The 16,222-nt window shown below is 43.2% G+C and overlaps 1 protein-coding gene across 1 annotated transcript in view; it reads right to left on the bottom strand.

Moving 5' to 3' along the window:
- Window positions 1-8,012: 8,012 nt before the first annotated feature.
- The window catches only part of ADAMTSL3 (ADAMTS like 3), a 367,623-nt gene continuing 359,413 nt past the window's right edge, over window positions 8,013-16,222 (bottom strand). The window contains exons 30-31 of the mRNA XM_069983695.1: window positions 11,144-11,358; window positions 8,013-10,731 (exon numbers count right to left, since the gene is read on the bottom strand). Coding sequence (XP_069839796.1) covers window positions 10,622-10,731; window positions 11,144-11,358 — 325 coding nt within the window. The 3' untranslated portion in view covers window positions 8,013-10,621. The remainder of the gene's footprint in view (window positions 10,732-11,143; window positions 11,359-16,222) is intronic.

The following is a 16,222-nucleotide window of genomic DNA, read 5'->3' as shown; positions in this document are numbered from 1 at the left end:
TGATTGTTTTGCACAAACATGAATAAATTTTACCTTCGGCACTTCTTTCTTTCCAGTTTAAAAATTAATTTTGCCAACAGTTTCCGTTCGGAAGAAGCTAAATTAGGATTAAGTGTGGCTGAACAGAGAAGGAGATCCAGACACTGACATATTTTTATTAGATTTGGTATGTGAGCTGTTAGTCTGTGTCACAGTCATGTACTAGGAAATGAAGGATATGGAACCAAAGACAACGGGCCCAATGTAAAACTTCTAATCTCAGCCAAACATAACACAACTGTCATTGCCTTCTCTTTAACACTGCCCAGATAGAAAAAAACCCTACATGTGGCCTCCACATAATAACAGAACACAAAGCTATATTTTAGTAAGGGCGTGAAACAGGAGGAAAATGAATTAATTTGCAGCATGAGTTGCGCTATTTGGGTTGAACCTCTCCAGTCATCGACGTCTGTCCATAAAAGGCTGAGGGTAATACATAGAAACCATTTATTTTAAAGAACACCCTTTGTTTTACTTAGGGCTTGATGGAAAACAGTGCTCAGGGTCATGACTGGCTTGGTCATGGACTCCTAGGTGTAGCTCTTTTGCTGGTTGTAGACTATTTGCGTAGTAGCACTCCTCTACAAACACATACAACACATCTAACTTTATAGATTGGCACTTAGGTCCATTTGTTGGTCCACTTTCACTGTCTCCTGAGTAGAGACGAAAAAATTTCTTGTAATTCATTTTTGGACTAATTTGATCGAATTGACCATTAAATTCATTTGAGTAATTTACCCTGAGGTCTCCTTAGTTTCAGGCAATTTACCCTATGTTGGGTAGGATTCCCAGCAGCAGTGGTACAGTATGGAGCATGGTGGATAAGGCAAGACATGTGCAGTTGTGTAGGGATAGTAGGAGTATGAGCAGCAGCATTACAATATGGAACATGTTGATCAATGTAGGACTAGTAGTAGCATTGGTAGTAGTCCAAAACAAAACTGAAGATTCTCAGAATCACCAAATGTCTGGGAAATGCAAAACAAGTTTGATTCATGTTGAATTTATTTGCTAATTTCTACTCCTCTACTTATTTGTTTGGCCGCTTCTAGTGACGCACACTGTCCTACTGTCTCCAGAAGATGAGTTTTACCTCTATTCCACTATGCTATTTGCACACTTTACTTTAATGGTTGCAAAGGGGTATTTACACTTGATGTTCAACCCTCTGCAAGCCACATAGAGAAGGATTGGAGCATTAACCATACCATTAAAGGTGTACTCCGGCGGGGGGGCTTTTTTTCCGATCTGGCCGGGGAGGAGGTGGCTGAGGGCAACGACGTCCACTCACCTCCCGGTTCCAGCGGCGGGTCCCGTATCGTGGGACCGGAGCGCCGCGATATGGGACCCGCCGCTGGAAATGGGGAGGTGAGTGGATGTCGTTGAACTCACCTCATCCCCGGCTAGATCGAAAAAAAGCCCCCCCGCCGGAGTACCCCTTTAATTCTGGGGAAAATTCTCTAGATCAGTGAGGGTCCATGTGGTTAAACCCCAACTGATCAACCTTTTATCTAACCTGTGCATAGGGAATAACCTTTTTGATAGCGAAACCCTTTTAATGGAATTTTATACTTACTAATAAAAAAAATCCTTTGTGTCACGCCCAGGCCACTGCCATACGTAAAAGTTGATCATTGTACAGAATACGCCTTTATACGCCAGAATACGCCTTTTTTGACCTATTTGCTGTTACTTTTTAATTCTAGCAGGGCAAGTTTTGTCACTCCACGCTACTTATCAAGGAAAAAACAAAAAAGGGTCACCACCATGCAGAATTAATAGTAGGGTCTTCATCAGGGTGCAGGGCAAAATTTTCCTTTGGATCAGGATCTTACTGTTTTACCAGGATCACAGTATTGTCCATTTCAAATTCATTTTTAAATTTAATTTAAAACTCAATTACAAGTATTAAACATACCCCTAATTGTATGAGCTGCCAGACCTATTGTTTGTCACTGCTCCACCGAGTGATAATTTACGTACCTTCTGCCTTCCGTGGAAGTAGTAGCTGTTTCACAGGCAGGATCAATCGGGTCGGTAGAGGCCACTCTATTTGGTGTTATTTTTAATCTTCAATTTAAAATTCAATCAAATTCAATTAAAATTTTAATATCAATTTTATTTATTAAAAGCGTCTCAAAAATGTGTATATGTTGGAGACCTGCCTCCCTGTTCTGCAGTACTGACCCTTCCTCCATCTCCAACTTCAACACGTGTCGTGCCTAGGCCCTATTTTTAATTTGGTGGTTCAGCGCTTTCATAAATATACCCTGGTTTGCTAAAGCTACCACACTTGCCCTCTCATAGATAGATATGAGATATGAGTTAAAGGATTGAAAGTGTGCACATTCAAATTCCAGAGCCTCTTAGAAGGACTTTATTGTTATCAATTTGTCACTACCACCACAAATTTATAAGAGGCCCTTGAGTGAGGGCCTTAATTTTTGGAGGGCTCATCTGACTCAAGAGCCTGTAAATCCATTTTTGGAGGTCTCACCTTCAGGGCCTGATATTCAATTTATGTAGCCCTCCAAAAATTTTGTTTGAGGCCCTCACCTCAAGGGTGTCAAACTCTGTTTTTAAAGGGCTCATCTCTAGGGCCTCAAGCACACTTTTTGGAAGGCTCACCTGACTCAAGGGCCTGTAACTCAATTTTGGTAGGCTCACCTCAAGGCCCTCAAACTCTAATAACTATTATTGTGGGCACAAATCAAGGACCTCAAATTAAATTTTTACATGGTTTCCATGAGACCTACACCCCTTTATGTGTAAGATGTGTCTGACCACAACACACAATGACAGTTAGTGGTGGGTGCTGTTTGATTTTCCCCTTGCCTATTAGAGATTATTAAACATCAGGATTTGTCTGGTTTGATCGAACTCGAACCTTCAGCATTTGATTCCCGAATAGAGATGAGTGAACCTCGAGCATGCTCGAGTCGATCCGAACCCGAACTTTCGGCATTTGATTAGCGGTGGCTGCTGAACTTGGATAAAGCCCTAAGGCTATGTGGAAAACATGGATATAGTCATTGGCTGTATGCATGTTTTCCAGACAACCTTAGAGCTTTATGCAAGTTCAGCAGCCCCAGCTAATCAAATACCGAACGTTCGGGTTCGGATCGACTCGAACCTGAACCCGGTTCGCTCATCTCTATTCCCGAAGCCTTCCCGTTTCGTGGGGAAGGTGGAGACAGCCCGAGTACCGCCTGGAAAACAGGGATACAGCTTAGGTAATAGGCTGTATGCCTGTTTTCCAGGCAGTACTCGGGCCGTCTTCACCTTCCCCACGGAACAGGAAGGCATCGGGAATCAAATGCTGATGGTTCGAGAAGGTTCAAGTTCGATCGAACCTGACAAATCCCAATGTTCAATCATCTCTATTGCCTATGCCTTCTGCGATTGTCATAGGCAATGTGATTTAAGGGGTGCAGGAATTTATTTTCTTCTTGCAATTGGCTTTCTTTCAAATCGGCTTTGGCTTTCTGTCCATTCTAAGGTAGGGGAAAGAAGGTTTCCTTGTATTTTTTTGTACTCTAAAGAGAGGTTATGTTGTGTTTGGAGTGTATTGTTGAGAGCCTGTGATAGTGGTGTAATACTGCAATTTAGGTGTGTTAGATGCACCCAGGCATGGTTCCCCTGCTGTCCCAGTTGCATTCCAGAGGTGTTTGCTTCATCTTCTGAGGTGTCATTGTCGACGTCATGACCTCCAAGAAACGAGCATGCAACTCCCTTTGACTTCAATAGGATTCAGTATTTGATTTGAATATTCGAGCCATCAAGTATTTTACTACTCAGTCATCACTAATCCCTTTCTCCCCTATGTACATCCCACTCCATCCATCTGTAGTATATATCATGCCTTTTCCCTTCCACAGTTTTAATTCATGCTTAGTTATAATCTTCCCCTCCTTCCCCCACATACAGTATGCCCCCCCCCCCCGATACTTTTTTACTTCTCTCCCAAGTATTATTTTTTATTATTTACTGATCGGCATGTCGCCATCATGTAGTTACCATTTTTGATACTTGTGAAGCACTTGTAGCACTGATGGTGTAGGTGCCACACTAGTTAGTGAATATGTTATACTGTATAGGGGACCTGGTGCATGATACTATTGCATATACAACCATCATTGCTGAGAGCTGCGATCTCTCCATCTGCTTTTTTTTTTTAAGGGGTTAATATGTCTTAAAGGGAGGTGGGCATTATGGAGATTTTGTATGATGAATTTGGTGATGTGGTGATGATGTGGTCATTGTAGGTGTATATAATTGATTTTTCTGTGATTAGTGCTGAGGCGGTTTATATGTCAAAATGGAGCATTAGGCTATGTAGTCTATTATAGTCTATGGCTAGGTTCACATTATGTAAAACAACATCTATCATCGTGCAAATAATGTCTGATATTTAAAAAATAACAGACCTTATTTGTGCGATGACGGCTATTGTTATGAAAGTAAAATGTCATTTTTACACAGTGTGAACCTAGCCTATGCCCAGTGGCGTAACTACCTGGGTCGCAGCGGTGACCGCTGACTCCGTCTTCTCCCCGGCTGATGTGCGGCTGCCGGGGGTGTCCGGTCCTATCCCCGGCAGCGCGCGAATCTGAACTCCCTGTGCTGCCTAGGGCCCTGACTTCCGGTACAGAGAGCGTCTTGCTTACTGTGCCGGAAGTCCCAGCCCCAGCGTACAGGGAGTTCAGATGTGCGCGCTGCCGGGGATAGGACCGGACACCCCCGGCAGCCGCACGTCAGCCGGGGGGAAGACGGAGGCTGCAGGAGGAGCGAGGATCGACGGGGGAGCGGGTTGTAAGGTGAGTTGTATGGTTTTTTTTCTGTCTGCACTGAGGGGGGCATCTATAGAGAGGGGGCTATGAGGGGAGAGGGGACTATCTATAGAGATGGGGGAGAGGGGGCTATCTATAGGGGGGGCATCTATGGGGGGGAGAGGGGGTTATCTATGAGGGAAGGGGGCTATCTATAGAGAGGGGGGAGAGGGGGCTATCTATGGGGGGGAGAGGGGGTTATCTATGAGGGGAGGGGGTTATCTATAGAGGGGGAGACGGGGCCATCTATAGAGAGGGGAGAGAGGGGGCCATCTATAGAGAGGGGGATATCTATGAGGGGAGAGGGGGCCATCTATAGAGAGGGGAGAGAGGGGGCCATCTATAGAGAGGGAGCTATCTATGAGGGGAGAGGGGTGCATCTATGGGGGGGATAGGGGGCTATCTGTAAGAGGGAAATGGGGCCATCTATGAAGGGGAGAGGGGGGGCCATCTATAGGGGGGAAAGTGGGGCATCTATAGGGGGAGAGGGGGCCATCTATAAGGGGGGACAACATGTGGGGATCTATAAGGGGGACAACATAGGTGGCCATTTATAAGGGGGACAACATAGGTGGCCATTTATAAGGGGGACAACATAGGTGGCCATTTATAAGAGGGAATACACGGGGGAGGCATATACTATATGGGATACACAGAGGGGGACCATCTATAAGGAGGCTACACAGAGGGGGGCATATACTATAAGGGGGTCACATAGTCAGCCTACCCACTAAATGAGGGTGTAAAGGGGCCAGTAAAGATGTGCAGTGTGTATAGAGATGAGGATGGTGCCAGAGTGAGGAGCCTAATATGTCTGTCTGGCAGATTCTGTGGATTCGTGGCTCGGAGAAGTTCTCATATCGGCCAAGGACAGATGGAGAAGATGAAAAGGGAAGAACTCCGATCAGAGAAGACGTCCCCTGTGAGTCACCTGATGTAACTGCACTGTAATGTATATGGTGTATACAACCTGTGTAGAGCTGGGTCTGCCTCTATTTGCCTGGATGAGGTGATAGTGATCTGTGTACAGTGGATCTTATGCAGTAGCAGCGGTGGTGGTATCAGTCAGTATGTGGTAGTGTTAGTCAGTATGTGGTGATGTTTGTTACTTGTTATCTGGTACTGTGTTTTATTGGATTTAGTATACTGGATTTGGTCAGTAACAATACGGTGGTGATGGTAGTGGTTGTGGTTTGGCGGCAACATTTCCTTCCTATATACTGGTAATATTGGTCTCAGTGTATAGAATTTGGTCAGTAACAGTATGGTGGTAATATGTATGGTGATAATATTTTCTCTTCCTATATGCAGGTCTTATTGGTAATATCTGTCTTGGTGTGTGTGTGTGTGTATATATATAAATACCAATAGCATCACTTGGTTGTGAAGGGGGGGGGGGCCCAAGTTGACCTCTCGCACCAGGGCCCAGGAGACATTAGCTACGCCCCTGCCTATGCCTGTATATAAACCATTCACGTTGTATCGTCCAAACATAACTGGAAGGCTAAAGTTCCCCTTGTTTGTCCATAAGTTGCCTACGATTTTTTCAAGCAAACACATTCATTACAGGCACCATGTTCTTATAAACAAAGTCTGACCCCAATGAATAGTTTTATTATAACAATTATGTCAGAGCAATATCTTTAGCGTTAACATATTAATAACCTAGCGGTTTATTTCTCTTATGGAATCTTGTATTATTGCCATGTTAATCTCTGTCATACCATCACTTCACTTCTCCAAACGAATTTAATACCTGGAGATGGAGCAGGAAATAAAAAAAAATCCTCAGTGTCAGGATAAGAAATATATTTTATTGCCAAAATACTGTAAATCTGTTCTTGAGATAAAAGCATTTCCATTGTTTCTTATGATAGGACTAACAAGCTTAGGAATGTCAGCTCATTTATAATAATAGAAAATCTAGCAATTGTGCTTCCATATTGCATGCATACACTAAAGACACATTTGTCATAGCCAACAAAAAAGTGCTATAAGTTGTCATACTTTATTGTTAAATACAAAGAGGAAACATATGAAATGATTTGGTAATAAGAAAATATATGTCCCAAAATCTTTATTAAACACTGTACAGAACAAAATATTGCACTTGAAATCAGACCATAAATATGTACAAAACGTATTTTACAAACTTTATTTCTTAATTTATAAATCTCTAATAACAATCAAGACCCATTATTGAGAAAAGGACAAATGGACTGGAATTCTAGTATACAGTAGTTCTGTCTAACATTCAGTGATACAGGCCATAAAGTAGAGTTTTTGCATCAGAAAGTGGTTTGATTGCCAAGTAAACCCATTTTATTGAGTAAAGTCTATGGTAACTTGGGATGAGTGCAGAGAAGACAAGTTTAGGTCAGAGTGACTGGACCAATAGAGGTAGAACAGTCACGTCAAAGTAAATGACTGGCTCTTCCTAGGATACCTTATGTTATTTAGAAGTACCCCACACCCCGCATGCCCATACCTGCATAGGGCACAAAGGAACACTTCTGATCAACACTTCATTATCATATGCAGGTACCCACATAGAGCATATCCACGTGAGACCTGACTTCAGTTAAATTTACTTGCAGCATCAGTGAAGAATCCATTTATTATTACTAACATAGGTAACAACTTTAGACATTAAATGGCATCGAAACCAAAAATTATATAGAGGACATAAGAAAGAACTTCTAGGGCATAGGTGTAAAACTTGCAGCCCTCCAACTATAGCAAAACTACAATTTCCAGCATGCTGGCACAGCCACAGTTTTGCAACAGCTGAAGGGCTGTAAGTTTGACATCCCTGTTCTAGAGGCAAAAAGGGGTTATCCAAAATAAAATAAAATCCACAAAAGAGTTGATAAATGTGTTATCATGGGGTGTCCCATTGAGTCCTGCTTTATAGAGGAGACTGAATGGAGCTGTGGTCACACAGGCACTCTTCTGCTTCACGCTATATCTATCGGACTGGTAGAGATAGCAGTGGACTTCAGAAGGATTGAGGGGCTCATGAACTCCTCTGTACTGATTGATGGAGGTCTCAGTTGTGGGACCCCCATTGATCATAAATTTATCACCTTTGATTCTGTTAATGATTTTTTTCTTCTTTTTTTGTGGGATAACTCTTAAAGTATAGTACAAGGCTAAGTTGCCAAAGAAATTAATATGAAGGTGAAGAGAAATAATGCCAGAAATTATATAACTGAAATACTACAGGTTTGATTTGAGTATGACTTCCCAGACTGAACAGTGTGAAAATTAAAATTCCAAATACTTCTACAACCAAACAGTGAAAAGTAAAGTACAGTATTGTGTAATTCTATTAACTTCATTAATTTGTGTCTTGGATATGTCAGACCTTCACACAATTTATAGGAATACTTATTTAAATTTCAAATCTGCCCCTAAGGTTGCAGGTTATCTAAGCTTGGTCATCTGATTTAGACACTTTGTTCATGTTAAAGGGGTCCCCTGACTATAAGTAGGTGGAAGGGCAGGGTATGCTTTCTGTGACCCCAAGTTATAATACATGAAGGATCTAGCTGCAAGAGTTTAATTCCCCTGCAGCAGCACCACCAGCAGCACCGTGTGTAAAGAACTATTTTACAACTCCTATTAAAATTAATGAAATGTGTGGAGGACCACACATGCCTTTGCATACTCTCATAGTCGCTCTTGACTGCAATAATAGAGAGACCTAAATAGGTGACCTCATCTTTTTATTCAATATTTCAAAATGGATTTTCTAAACCAGACAAGCACCTTTAAGGCCACTCCTGTCCACTTCAGGCTCCGTGCACAAGAAGAAAAAGTGGCGGAATTCTTTGCTGTGGAATCCCGCCAGCCTCCCTGTCATAATGACAGTTCATGGGAGGCTCGCACGCCTCCTCTCTCCGCAGTGAAGAATTAAAATGTTCATTCTTCAGTGCTGGGAGAGGAGGCGCGCGAGCCTCCTATACACTGTGACAGCGAGGCTGGCGGCATTCTGCCACTTTTGTCCGTGTGCACGTAGCCTTAAACTACACAAGTTATTGTTAGTGTTTACCCATATAAGAATAATTTCAACCCTACATATGTGGCAATTGTGCATATTAAATTGACATTTGCCAGAAGGATGAGTTACTAATTATATGAGCAAGTTGTATAGTCAGTCACCGATGTACCATATTACTAAAAGCCAGAATAAATGGGGCGGCACTGGTGCCAAGAATGGGTCCTCCTTCTTCATCATGATGTTGTCATGTAAAGGCTGGTATTGTAGTTGACCACTAAGTTTGAAACATGGCCTTAATTTTTATTTATATTATATTTATAAAGGGCAAATCCACACAAAAATTTTTGTCAATGTCACTATAGAATTTCAGGTCCTTATTAGAAAACCTGATTCTATCTGTAAATGAGCACCCATCTCTGTGATATGCACTCTTTACAGCATAGGTCTCCAAACTGTGGCCCTCCAGCTGTCGCAAAACCACAGTTCCCATCTTGCCCGGACAGCTAATGCTTTGGATTTGGCTGTCCAGGCATTATGGGAAATGTAGTATTGGAACAGCTAGAGGGCCGCAGTTTGGAGACCCATGCTTTACAGAGTCGTCACAAGGCACCATCATTACACTTGACTGAAGGCTTATGACTTTACTGCAGGTTGGAACGGGATTTGCTAACTGGTGAGCTGATCGCTAGCCCTATTACACAGGGTTGTGCGTTCTAATGTAATAAATTATAGAAAGCTATAGACGTCATAATCCAATAACATTTGTAAAGATAACACTGGAGACTGTCTGACGTTTCACAGAACTGGTCTTGACTTTGCTGGCTGCCATTTAACATTCAGGAAGGAGGTGATATATGAAGATATGTTCAGTTGAATACAACACTATCACTGTTCTCTACAGACCACTGTTGTGGTAAATGGCACATCTTATAGAATTAATACTGCTGGCAATATATTTACATACATACACTTCATACGCACAAACACACACTCACATATATGTACACTACAGCAGATATGTTAACTGTAGTGATAGAATAGTATACATTGCATATGGTGACTTATTGTATTCTGCTATACAGGTAGTAAAGGATGTTGAATGGGAGGCAAGGTTTTGTTACCACTGAATGAACACCTTGCCCAAAGGCATTACATTAAAGCTTGGCAAAATGCTTAACTTTCTAAAATCTTACCGAATGAGAACAGTACTTCGTAAATACTACCCTAAAGGTCATCCTCTATACTCTACATGAACATTCAAAGCCTTCACATTCCGGTTTTGTAGCTGGTGACACTTTAACCCTCTATTATATGATCTATTATAACAAATTCTCTCCATCAAATTAACCTTTGATGAAGCGTCAAATATCTCTGGTATCTTTTAACAATAGTATTCATAGAAAAACCCCATCCTGCATATATTATTAAACCCATGCCCATGTAATAGAAAGGAAGACTAAGTGGATCCTCTGAGACGTTAATCCAACTGGAACATTTCTATCTATAGGACATATATTGTAGTCGCCTTTCATCAATTCGGCTAAATGTGGTTTTGCATCAACATACAAGACACCAGAGCTTGGCTAGACCTCATCCATTTTTATTACCTAGGAGTTTATCGGCTGGAGGAGTTTTCAATGAATAGTCCTTAAACTCTAAGCTCTAAATGTACAAAGTTTACACAAAAGTCTGAGGATCCTTCCCATGGCTTCAGTTTACCGCAGAGTACGGTTTTCAGGAAAAGTTATGCTGCGTTACAGGATTCACAACACCTTTGTTTGTAGAGATCTACTAAGCACAGCTTAAGCTGTTTTACAAATGTACAGTAGTGGGTTGTGTCCTTGCATTCTCCTTCTGTAAAATAAAAGATCTCATTAAAACAGAAAGCTAAAATAAAAGCACATATAGTATGCAGAACAGAACATCACAACTAAGTGTACCGTAACCTATAGAAATAGAAGGCGGCCAACCAACACTTACAAGCCTGTAGTCTAAATAAACGATACCAAGCAATGATACCAATGAGGTGCGAGTAACAATGTGCCTCACATTTTAGCAACATCCTTAGCTCCTAATAAAGGGACAGTTAATATTAGTTCAGCCAACAATATGGCTGCCTCCACGGTGTATAGATCACAAAAACACTTTAAATGAATGGAGGTCTTGTTACAAGCAATGCTCTGTATTGGCAATTATACACATCTGTTCAGGAGATTTTATTTTTAATATAATTGTCAATGATTGTAATAGCCAAATATTTGCATACTTCCACAGGATGTAATATTGCAGTGCTGCCAAGTTGAGGGCCTCCGTTTCCACACACAGTATTGATCAGCCAAGACTTTGCCGTTCTTCCTATGTACACAGTCTACTTTCCGAGACTGAAAGCCATTTCCACAGGCTGCTGTGCATGGTCTCCAGGGGCCTGTCCTCCAGAACACATCGCACATCTCTGAAGAACAGTTCCTTCTGGAAGCCGGCCTGGGGATAAAACACAAGAATAGTTCCCTAAAGATGAAATTCTCAAATGTATTCCAATTCTTATAACAGCCGGCACTCAAAATGTTTAAAGCTTAATGGAAAGTCTGCTCCTTTTTGCATTGTGCTGCGTTGTACTGTGACAGTGACAGCCGGCTCACAATCATGGTCACTGAACTGGAATTAAACAAAATATCTACATGGAGCTGATAGTCAGAAGCATAACAGGCAGAAGCATAACGTGACTTTCCTTATGCATAATCTGTAACATAGTGCCACAACGGTGCATATGATTTATACTACTGGTATTCTCTATTGTGGCACAGGAATAGTTATACCACAAAGTCCCTGGTGCTACTGAAACTCCAAGTACTTACAGCCCTGAAAATGCACACTGTGATGTCACTGTCCAGGAATAAATCTTATAGATATAACACAAGACTAGGAGGATGAAGACAGTGCTATAGATAATAATGACACCTCTGCACAGATTATAAAGTCAAGGAAAAGGTTATTGCACACAGTGACATCACAGGAAACAATGAGCACAGTAATGTTAAAGAGCAGGGATAATAGGACTGCAGTAGTCACCTCTCGGCATGGGGGTAATAAAGTGAAGTAATGGAAGGGGCATAATAGGAGTGTCACAGCAGGGAGGATACACACAGTGATGTCAATGTACACAGATAGTAAACCCTGTGAACCCTGGACTTTATACTCATTTTCAGACTCAAAAATATGTTTGTCTAAGGCTGGGTTCACACTTTGTTATGACAGGCTTGAGAAAGACTCCGTTATATGTGGGTGCCAGGGGCGGGCTGGGCCGGGGGGCAGGGTGGCATATGCCCCCTGGGCCGGTCCCCCCCAGGACACTTAAGGGCCGCAGAGGCCGGATATTAATTTGGCCGCTCTGCCTCTTTAAGGCTCCCGGAAGTAGCGGCCGCGGCGCTGTGACGCTGTCTCTCTCTCTCACACTTCTCTTCATTGGTGGTGCAGGCAGCCTGCTGCATCAGGGAGTGAAAAGAAGTGCAGAAGGAGGGAGAGGAGGACGCCTGCTGGGAGAGGAGCCGCCCACTGTGCTGACAGGTATCTGGGGAGGGGGTCTGGGGGGGTTACTGTATAGTATTGGGGTCTGTAAGCTGTAAGACACCAATACTATACAGTAGCCTAGGGCTGGCTGGAGCAGAGCACACTCACCTTCCTGTCCGGCCAGCCAGTGTTTCCTCCGTGATTCTGCAGTGTGATTAGCCGGGCCTGCTCCTCTCTGCTCTGGTCAGACCTGATTAGAAGAGGCCAGAACAGCAGAGAAGCGTGGACCTGCTAGTGAGTATATTGGGGAGGTAGGGGGGCATTGTGCTTTGTTCTGTAACATGTGACTCTCCAGTTCTTGCATGACTACAACTCCCATTATACCCGGGTGGCAGGACATGATGAGAGTTGTAGTTTGGTAACAGCTGAGGAGCCACATGTTAGGAAGCAATCATTTAGGGGTACAGTTTATTTAGTAGTGTTCTCCAACATGTGACTCCTCAGTGCAAAACTATAACTCCCATCATGCCCTGGTGGCAGGAGATAATAGGGATGGTAGTTTAGGAACAGCAGGAGGGTCACATGTTGGAGAACACTTCACTAAATAAACTGTACCCCTAAATGATTGCTTCCTAACAATGGCTCCTCAGCTGTTACCAAACTACAACTCCCACCATGCCCTGCTGGCCAGATATAATGGGGGTTCTAGTTTAGGAACAGCAGGAGGGTCACATATTGGAAAACACCACACTAAATAAACAGTACCCCTAAATCATTGCTTCCCAACCAGTGGCTCCTCAGCTGTTACTAAACTACAACTCTCATCATGTCCTGCCACCAGGGTACAATGGGAGGTGTAGTTTTGCCACTGGTAGGGAAACAATAATTGAGGGGGGGGGAGCAGTTTAATTAGTATAGTGTTCTCCAACATGTGACCCTCCAGCCGCTACAAGAATAGAGCTCCCATCATGTCCTGCTGACATAATGGAGGTTGCAGTTTAGGAACAGCTGAGGGGCCACTGGTTGGAAAACAATGATTTAGGGGGGACAGTGGTACAGTACATTAGAGAGGACAGTGTTACAGTACATTAGAGGACAGTGGTACAGTACATTAGAGATGACAGTGGTACAGTACATTAGAGGACAGTGGTACAGTACATTAGAGAGGTCAGTGGTACAGTACATTAGAGAGGTCAGTGGTACAGTACATTAGAGAGGATAGTGGTACAGTACATTAGAGGGGACATTGGTACAGTACATTAGAGGGGACAGTGGTACAGTACATTAGAGGACAGTGGTACAGTACATTAGAGAGGTCAGTGGTACAGTACATTAGAGAGGTCAGTGGTACAGTACATTAGAGAGGACAGTGGTACAGTACATTAGAGTGGACAGTGGTACAGTACATTAGAGAGGACAGTGGCACAGTACATTAGAGAGGACAGTGGCACAGTACATTAGAGAGGACAGTGGTACAGTACATTAGAGAGGACAGTGGTACAGTACATTAGAGAGGACAGTGGTACAGTACATTAGAGGGGACAGTGGTACAGTACATTAGAGAGGACAGTGGTACAGTACATTAGAGAGGACAGTGGTACAGTACATTAGAGAGGACAGTGGTACAGTACATTAGAGTGGACAGTGGTACAGTACATTAGAGAGGACAGTGGCACAGTACATTAGAGAGGACAGTGGCACAGTACATTAGAGAGGACAGTGGTACAGTACATTAGAGAGGACAGTGGTACAGTACATTAGAGAGGACAGTGGTACAGTACATTAGAGGGGACAGTGGTACAGTACATTAGAGGGGGCAGTGGTACAGTACATTAGAGGACAGTGGTACAGTACATTAGAGAGGATAGTGGTACAGTACATTAGAGGGGGCAGTGGTACAGTACATTAGAGAGGACAGTGGTACAGTACATTAGAGGGGGCAGTGGTACAGTACATTAGAGGGGTCAGTGGTACAGTACATTAGAGAGGATAGTGGTACAGTACATTAGAGGGGACATTGGTACAGTACATTAGAGGGGGCAGTGGTACAGTACATTAGAGGACAGTGGTACAGTACATTAGAGAGGACAGTGGTACAGTACATTAGAGAGGACAGTGGTACAGTACATTAGAGAGGACATTGGTACAGTACATTAGAGGACATTGGTACAGTACATTAGAGGACAGTGGTACAGTACATTAGGGAGGATAGTGGTACAGTGCATTAGAGAGGACAGTGGTACAGTACATTAGAGGGGACAGTGGTACAGTGGTACAGTACATTAGGGGGACAGTGGTACCGTACATTAGAGGGGGCAGTGGTACAGTACATTAGAGGACAGTGGTACAGTACATTAGAGGACAGTGGTACAGTACATTAGAGGGGACAGTGGTACAGTACATTAGAGAGGACAGTGGTACAGTACATTAGATAGGACAGCGGTACAGTACATTAGAGAGGACAGTGGTACAGTACATTAGAGAGGACAGTGGCACAGTACATTAGAGGGGACAGTGGAACAGTACATTGGAGGGCATAGGATATATAGTTTATTAAGTAAGCAGTGGCAAACTACATTGTGGGCACAGTATAACACGGGGACAGTGGCACTATTTAATATAAACACAGTTAATAAGAGGCACAGTTTATCCAAGGGGGCAGTGGTACAGTTCATTAGGACAAAGGGGTACCATTTATTTAGCACAAAGGGGGGGCTAACTGCAGATGGAAGCACAAAGTGAGGGCAGAAAGGGAGGGCACAACTACAGAGGGCAAAGAGAGGGAGCACAACTACAGATGGGGCACAAAGAGGGGGTCTCATTACAGATGGGGCACAAAGAGAGGGTCTCATTACAGATGAGGGCACAAAGAAGGGGTCTTACTACAGATGAGGACACAATGATGGATCCTAACTACAGATACAGGCATAAAGAAGGGATCTAAGTATAGAAAGAAGCACAGAAAAGGGAAACAACTACAGATTGGTCTTCAAAGAAGTCTCTTCTACTGTTTAAGGGCACTATGATAGAGAGTTTGTATAGAGGTGGTTAAAGGTGCTGTAAAAGTAAGGTCCTGAATATGTTTGTCTGGCAGATGATGCTGTGATGATTTGTGGTTGGAAGAAGTCTTCATGATGGAAAAGAAAAGGAAACCTGACCGACTCTGATCAGAGAAGACGTCACCTGTGAGTCACTGGATGTGTCTGCACTGTACTTACACCTCTATTTGTTTGGGGGAATATTGGCCCCTGTGTGGTGAAGTGTAGTACCAGTATAGTAGTAATGCTTGTGGAGTGACGGTATTATTAAGGAACCATTTATAATGTAGTTACTGTGTGATTATAGTATGTGGTCATGGTGTGGGAGTATTATTGGTCCCTTTTATAGTAGTATTATTGGTTATATTAGTATACAGGGTTTGGTCAGTAATAGTATGATGTCCATGTCCATACCAGGTACAATCCAATCCAGAGCAGATTGAACTCTGGCCTTATATAAAAATCCTGGGCCGGGGGAACATAAAAAAGAATCTATACTTACTCAACCCCGTGCCCCTGCAGCACAGGGTCACCAGCTCTCTCACAGCTGCTGTTATCCTGTTCCTCACGTTCCTGCATTGTCATGTTCCGGCGGGAAGTACCCACTTGCCCCAGTGCGTGACATTGCAGGACCAGGAGCTGCAGGAGGCCGGTCTGTGAGCAGAGACGCTGCACTGCGGGGGCACAGGGACAGGTAAATATGGATTCTTTATTATGTTCCCCTCACCCCCTGCCTGCTTGGGATGTTTAGGTTCAGCAACAGTTCTCCTTTAAGTATATGTGCCCTGACGATTGTCCGC

Source organism: Dendropsophus ebraccatus, chromosome 1 (genome assembly GCF_027789765.1).
Source record: "Dendropsophus ebraccatus isolate aDenEbr1 chromosome 1, aDenEbr1.pat, whole genome shotgun sequence".
In the NCBI taxonomy this organism is placed as follows: Eukaryota; Metazoa; Chordata; class Amphibia; order Anura; family Hylidae; genus Dendropsophus; species Dendropsophus ebraccatus.
Note: the sequence above shows the minus strand (reverse complement) of the source record. Positions and strands in the feature narration are given on the sequence as shown.